We start from the raw sequence: 8,116 nt of genomic DNA on the forward strand, positions 1-8,116 counted from the left end.
AGTTGAGAGGAATAATATAACTTTAAATGAGATTATGAACTCATTGTTGTTAAGTTCTAGGATATCTGACAACATGTGGGGGGAAGCCATTCTATCAACAAATCATTTCTTGAACTGAGTACCTCACAATAAATTATATTATACTCCATACGAGTTGTGGAAATGATACCCTCCAAATATGTAATACCTGAAAGTATGGGGGTGTATGGCTAAATTCGGTTTCCTGGACTTCAAGAAGTCCACTATCGGTCCTAAAACTATTGATGCAGTGTTTATAGGGTATGCTACAAATAGTGTCGCATATAGGTTCATGTGTTTACAAAACTACACTATTTTTGAATCTAGGGACATTACTTTCTTTGAAGATATATTTCCATTAAAGAAACCTATATTAAATGAGGAAACATAAATAAAAACTATACAATCCACTTCTTCTAGTGTGTCTGCTAAGTTATCTCAAGATGTTGAATTCGATTTTAGATGAAGTAAAAGACAAAGAAAGGAAACTTCTTTTGGAATAGACTTCATAACTTCCTTTATTACTGAGATAAATGATTTAGATTCTCTCTCCGATCCTATAGCTCGAATGTTTTTGTTAGATGAGAATCCTAAAACTTATGAAGAAGCTATAATATATATTGATGCTAGTTTATGGAAAACTGCTATCAATGATGAACTAGAGTCAATAATATCTAATCATACTTGGACTTCTTCAATACTTACTCTCTCATGATAGAAATCTCAGAGATATGTGCATTGTTTCGCTAGCCTCCATTCATAAGTTGCAAGTACATTAGATAGATGTAAAGACTGTATTTCTAAATGGAGATCTAGATGAGGAGATCTATATGAGCAACCACTTGGCTTTGTGGTGCCTGGTATAGATGGCAAAGTTTGTAGACTAAAAAAGCCCCTTTATGGCATTAAGTAAGCTCCTAAACAGTGGTATGAGAAGTTTCAAAAAACTTTTATTGGGTTTGGTTTTGTTGTGAATGGTTTAGATACATGTGTGTATTCGAGGATGTTTGGTGCTGATTGCATCATCATAAGTTTATATGTTGATGACATGTTGATTTCCAGTACTAGCATTGAGTATATTAACAAAACGAAGAACTTTTTGTCCACGAAGTTTGAGATGACATATTTGGGAGAAGTAGATGTAATCTTAGGAGTCAAAGTTCATAAAACTAAAAAGAGAGTTTCTTTGAATCAAACGCATTATATTGAGAAGGTGTTAAAGAAATTCGACAATTTTGATGTCATTCTTGTTCGAACTCCTTATGACCCTATCGTACATATCTTCAAAAATAAAGGATGTAGCGTTTTCCAAATTGAATATGCCAAAACAATTGAAATACTCAGCCTGATATTGTCTACGCTGTGAGCAGACTTAGTAGATAGACTCACAACCCAAGTAAAGAACGTTGGATCGTTCTTCGTCGCTTACTTAAGTATCTTAAGGGTACGATGGATTTGAGACTTGAGTTTGTCGGTTATATGCGGTGTTAGAAGGATTTTGTGACGCTAACTGGGTTTCCGATAATGATGAGGTAAGCTCGACGAGTAGGTACGTTTTTACTTTGGGTGGAGCAACGATCTCGTGGAAGTCTGCGAAGCAAACCTGTATTGCCCGTTCCACTATGGAGTCAGATTTTATAGCTCTTGACTTAGCTAGGCAAGAAGCCGAGTGGCTCAGAAATTTATTGGCTGAAATTACATTGTGGGGAAGATAAACTCCTCTAGTTTCCTTACTGTGTGATTCACAAGATGTGATTCACAAGACTTGATAAATTTACCGACTATGGCTGAATATTTATTCTTAATAAGTTCATAACCCAGAACTGAGTGGGTAGTCCTATTTGAGAAGGACATAGATAAAGAATTTATATTTTTATTTTAAAGATGCATTATTTTTTACTTAACGTTTTTATACATTTTTCAAACTTCAAGTTTAAATTTAAAACGGATTCATAGTTATATTAAATAAATGATTTCAAAATCATTATAAATACTAATTTTATAATGAAGAATTAATACAAAAGCACTTATTATAATATAAAGTAGTACAAAACAAAACTTGAAACTAAAGGATGAGCAAAACATAAGTGAAAATAATATGTACTTAAAATAAGCAATAAATATTCTTTTTTTTTTATCAAATTAAGTCATTTGTTAGGCTAAAAATTTATATACGAAATTAGTTTATAACAGAAGGTTATAAATATAAAAGGAATTTTATAACATAAGGTTATAAGTATAAAAGGGAATTTTGTACAATTATCTCAGCCCTATGAAGTATGAGAAAGAAAACTGTTAACTTATGCCCCCGCTTCCAATGTCTTTTGGCTTCTACATACTGGTGGTAGATTCGATCTCAATGTTCCCTAGATTAATGAAGATGGTAGAACTATTAGCCCCAGCAAGCAACCTTAAACTTGACGATGATGCATTTTTTTTATGCGCATAAACCATGGGATATGAATGGATCAGTTCACATGGTGCTAGGCCATCCTCGGTCCCCAAGTGCAGTCAATAGCCTATTATCATTAAAATTCAACGAGTCGAATTCCTGAAAAGTTCGGTTGAGTTCAGATCGAATCGAATGTGAATGGAAGCATGCAGTAAGTAGCAGGAACAATTAACCATACCTGGATGGGTTGGAGGACACCATACCAGGGTTACTCTCTTCGTCTCCATGGTGGCGTGAGGTGAATCTAGACATGGACCACTCGGGATTAATCGACAATTGAAATGATAAGATAGGGTTCTGGAAGTAAGCTGAACGTATTTGATTATGAATATCTTCTTTCCTCCCCAGTTGCTTGTCTTGTTGATCCATCTCTATAAGAATCTGAGCAGGTCTCCTCTTGAACACAGGGGAAAATCTCTGCCTACAGTATTCATTGAAGAGAAGTGTGAGCACTATTAGGGGAATGACGAAACCCGAAGCAACCGGTGATTTTTTTAAGCCAAAGATCCCCAGGGCAATCACTTGCATCAACAATAAGGTGAAGATTATTGCGTTGTGAACAACAGGCCAGAATTCTCCCCCACTTTCATATTTTGGTACGTATACATTGAGTATCTGAAATCAAATGCATTAGAATTCGATCTATCTCCAACTCGACTCGAATTGTCATCGAAAAAATCACACTTGACCAAACAATGAATGCAAAAATACAATGCCTCTGCAGGATGATCATACAGAAACTCACCTGGTTTCGATAGACGAGGAAAGCAAGAAAGAAGAAAACCAGCAAGAAAGGTAATATTGTGGGTTGCATGATAGAATAAGTGAAGCCGATGAGAACAAACAGAAGAAGCCGCGGAATTTCGGTGTGGTGAGGGAATGTTAAAGCATAATAAGAAGGGTCGTCATTTTTTCTTAGAATGAATTTTCTGAAAAAGTTGCAGAGAAGAGGGAAAAGTTGCATTATTTCATAGGACAAGCTTGCCCAGCCTGAGGATAAAATATAAGTACTGAAGAATGTAGCCTGCAGATAACAACAATTATAGTGAGAAGTAATCTTAAAGATTTGGTCACATGTAATACAAAAGGGAGAAAAGTAATATGCCCTATGTGAATGCGCAGGCTTGTCAAAACTAGTTGGATATGCACAATTTCAGCTAATAATCCAAAAGTATAGTTTAGATTAATATACAAATCTTTATCTAGATGCTTATAAAATCTACCTGGGTTGGCACTGCTCTGGCAAGTGTTGTAGGTATGTCTGTAACACTTGAGACAGCACCCAATTGCCTAAGTATGGATCCAGAAATTACATTAACAAAGAAGACATTCCAAATCATGAAGTAAAGAACTTTAATGCAAGCACTCCGTTTCCTTTGACTACGCGAAACATTTCCCTCCATTGCAGAAAACAACAGCATGATTGGTGGAACAGTATAGAGAAATAACATCAGAGTAACACTTGGTAGGTAACCGGCTACCACCCGGTGTATGAACTCCCTGCACAACATAACAAACAAGATAGATTCACAATGAGCGCCACACTCTTCCTCTTTTAACAACTTTCATTTTCTACTAATAACAATGCAAAAGCAAATTAGGATGTGGTCAAAGAATCAAATGAAAGCAGTCCCTAGAAACAAAAATCCTGTTTTCGCAATTTCTATATCCCAATTTGTTGCATCAGGCATCAGGCATGAATTGTAATGTGTAATGAAAACAACATAACTGAAAAGGTCAAGCTAACACTGGTTTAGCAATAGAGTTTGAGGAATGATGCTCACTGTTTTAAAATTCCTTCAAGACATGGATATCTACTTGCTACGATATCTAGCTGCTTTCGTTGAGTCAAGCCTTGCACAATTGTAACAGGAGCAAGAAACACGAACATAAAAACAACCGAGGCTATAAGAGTAGTTATTTTACGAAACCAAACTTGTTTGTACGGTATGGAGAGGTTTGACCAATAAACATCATGTGGCTCTGGGGCAAGTTCTGTCACCCATAGCATGGGATTTGATGATTGAAGGACTTGTGCAGCAACAAGTGCAGCATAACGAGTCTTGAAGAAAACAAAAGCAGCTGGGTATTCCTGTATCAGAGGACAATAAAATAGGGTTATCAGTTATAGTACATGTTGCCATTTATACAAACCACAGGAAACTAGTGCTAAGAATCAGTGATAGAACCTACTTTCATGCATCATCATCATCATGTAGATTAATTACATGTAAACATCCAAAGAGCATGCAATTTTTTAGCATCAAATGGAAGTAATTCCTAAGGTAGGAAAGATCAGATATCTATCCACTACAGTTTTATCAGAAGAAAAACTAGATCATGATGAAAGAAAGGTGCTTATGGAATAATAAAATGATCTAGAGAAGAGAGATTAAAGCAAAAATCACTTTGAGATTTAAAACAGTAAAAGCTTCAATGCATGCCAATATTTTTCAACTTTCCAAAACAAACCACTAAAGAAGGCAAACATAACTTATATATCACATAAACACACATGCATACATACATACATATATAGCCCTGAGATAAAAACTAATCAACTTATTCCAACCTTTTTATTTTGACTTGGTTGCAACCGATCCATACTGGTTGTACTCAATGCTCTATGGTTAAGCACCATAAAGGAATGTGTAGTTCCTCCAGGAAGACAAGAGGGCAAAGAACTGTCTAGATATCGTGGGTTAATGGTTTTTAGCATTCTGTAGATCTTCTCTGCATCCTTCTGCAAAGGCAACATTGTTAAAGAGTATACATACAACTTGCCACAAACTATAAAACAAACAGAATGTTGTTTGTGTAAAATGGAGTTGAAAGAGCATAGAAAAAGATAAATATAGGTTCCTTCTAGTTTTACTCAACTCAGTTTAAAAAAACACTAATTTTTATAAATTTGTCACTGATCACTGAGAGAGATGTGTACCACTAATTTATCAATTGTAGAAGTTCCATATACAATCTGATGGGACAAATAGCTTTCTGCGTAATAAGTTGAAAAGAATTGTTCCACTGTCGCACTGTATGAATTATCTGGAGAAGCGGGTACACCGCGAACTAGAACTGTGAAATGACTTGGATTGGGAGGGGATCCAGTAATATGTGCTAGCCTCAATTGAGTGATACTTTTATACTCCTAAAGCAGGGCATTTATCTTTAGATGGACGATGGAAGAATTTAAAATGCATATACAAGTCAAACTATACGAGTAATTGATGCATTTTTTGTTGTAAGTCCTTACAAAGTAAAGTAGAACACAAGCTGAGCAGGATAAGAGGTATAGTGCAAGCAAATGGATCCAAAAGCTGAAAAAATTGAAAAACAATCAATGAATGCTGATTGGTTTAATATTGGGACAACATCAAAGGTTGCGATAGAATGTACCATTTTGAACCTTCTTTTACATGTGTAATTGCAAATGCTTCCAATGATTCTAAATGGATTTCCTTGTGATGCTTGCCTTGTCCATTGTAATTTACTGGAAGCACTAGTAAAACGCCAATTATAGCAGCAATGATGAATACCCGAATACTGCAATGAACACGTAGGAAAATAACAGTGCTGTTAGTAAACCTGCTAAAGCAAAAGTAGATATACACTGCAATGAACATGAGGAAAATAAAAGTAATCTCCATCTAGGAAGACATAACCACCTGAAAACAACTATTCTCATGAAAGCTACAGCATCAACACCACCGACGGCCAAAATTTCTTCATCGGTTGCTTGCCAGGCCTTGGTGATCCAGCCTGCAGAGGGCACGAACCTTGTAAGGCAGCTAGGATCACCAATACCGCTTATTGGTTCCGAAACAAGCTTCCGTGTGAAATATACACATGCATTGGCTGGTTGTTTCCTCAGTATGGAGTACAATGTCAGAAGCACAGCACAGATACCTATATTGATTCCAGCAGATGTTAAAAGATCCCCGACTTCCATCTCGCTCCCCTGTTAGAGATCCAAACATGCAAGTGATTTGTTGCAGAAGGATATCACACTATTTCCAATTTACTCCAAGCAGAGGAATGTTTTCTCTTTTTGGTGATACTGCTGAAAGAAGTTTGGCTCAATTTGACACAGAACAAAGTGCTGCAAAATTGTTTTGGGTTTTGTCATGGTTCAGAAACTAAAATTTAACAACATTTCTCGGCAATCGTGAAACAAAGGTTTCAATGAAAATTCAAGTAAACGGGTAAACTAATAATTGCAGGGAACCATACTTCAAACCCAGAATGGGGAAAACAGTTTCGTTCTTAGATTAAGAGAGAACCATTAATTTTTCCAAAATAAGCTATATAAAAAGTACTAAACATTCGATTCAAAATGGAAAATCCATACAAGAACCAATCCAAGGAGGAAATTCAAAACAACTAAATCATTTTGGTTAAGCAGTCAAGAGATAAATAAAGATTAATCAAAACTGAATACCTGTGAAAAAATTGAGCCAAAATGGTAAGTGTAAGAACTGCCAACAAATGTAAAAAAAATTCTTAAGCAAACACAATTCGCGGTAAAAGGTTGGAAACCAAAAACTAGAAAAATAAACAGGCTTCGCTGAAGCCTGAGCCTGTTTATTGCTTTAAACACCGAATGGCTTGCTTTTTGCGTAGAAACGAACAGAAAAAGAAATGAGAATATGGAAGAAGAATCGATCGATTTGCAGGGGAAGGGACTGAAGAACCCTAAATTTATAATAATGAAGATTTTTGGAAAGAGTTTCAAAACTTACAATAGTTAGTTTTGTTTAGTTATACCAGTGAGTGACAGATGTAAATAGTTAAGAACAATAAATACGTTAAAAAACAAAAACAGTGAAGAAGATGGCAACTGAATTCGCCACGTGGCATGAAATAAGTGGATGGCACGAAAACATGTAAGATCCTCAACAGAGATCCCATATTCTTGGAATTCCCAGTGGCGCTATATTTCAGGGTTCGTTACGCCGCGTGTAATTTGGCATGTCCATCTTTTATGTAGATCGTAAACTCATCATCTTATTAAATTATATGGTTAACTACATGATTGATCATTTATGTTTGTATTTTTTCATATTTTCTCGTCGATTTCAAAAAACATAATATATAGTCACTTTCGTTTTGACTTAATTTAAGATGTAGTCACAACGAGTTAACTGTTGTAAATCTTTTGGTATAATTACACATTTGATTTTTGTTATTTACACATTCTCTCAGTTTAGTCATACTTTTAATAAACTAAAATAAATTTAATCCTCCAATCGAATGATGTCATGTGTCATTGGTATTATGTGTCATGTCACGTGTCACCATTCGGTTGAAAAACTAACTTTCTTTTAATTTAATATATTTATTTTGAAAATATATATTTCATGTTAAAGTATTTTAAAGTTAAAATAAGAATAAAATATATTTAATAATTTAAAGTAATAATATAATATAATATATTTAGTAAATTAAGTATATACTTTAAAAAATTAAAATAATAATAAAATATATTTTTTAAAATTTAGAAAAGAATAAAATATATATATTTTTAAATCAAAAGAAAAATAAAATATTTTTAAATTCAATTAATAATGAAATATATTTAATAAGTTAATATAAAAATATTTCTTAAAGTTAATATATATAAACTATTATAATTTTTTTTATAGA

The 8,116-nt window shown here is 34.3% G+C and overlaps 1 protein-coding gene across 1 annotated transcript; it reads right to left on the reverse strand.

The window, feature by feature from the left end:
- Positions 1 to 2,313: 2,313 nt before the first annotated feature.
- Positions 2,314 to 6,422, reverse strand: LOC120181543 (CSC1-like protein RXW8). Its single transcript, XM_039186642.1, has 10 exons — positions 6,139 to 6,422; positions 5,870 to 6,016; positions 5,727 to 5,790; positions 5,412 to 5,621; positions 5,043 to 5,213; positions 4,255 to 4,562; positions 3,694 to 3,970; positions 3,216 to 3,494; positions 2,649 to 3,085; positions 2,314 to 2,569 (listed from the first exon to the last, which is right to left on the reverse strand). Exons 1-10 carry the CDS (start codon positions 6,420 to 6,422, stop codon positions 2,554 to 2,556), a joined length of 2,193 nt encoding a protein of 730 aa, XP_039042573.1. The 3' UTR covers positions 2,314 to 2,553.
- Between the last annotated feature and the right edge of the window lie 1,694 nt (positions 6,423 to 8,116).

This window comes from Hibiscus syriacus, unplaced genomic scaffold, assembly GCF_006381635.1.
Source record: "Hibiscus syriacus cultivar Baekdansim isolate YM2019G1 unplaced genomic scaffold, ASM638163v2 tig00003721_pilon, whole genome shotgun sequence".
NCBI lineage: Eukaryota > Viridiplantae > Streptophyta > Magnoliopsida > Malvales > Malvaceae > Hibiscus > Hibiscus syriacus.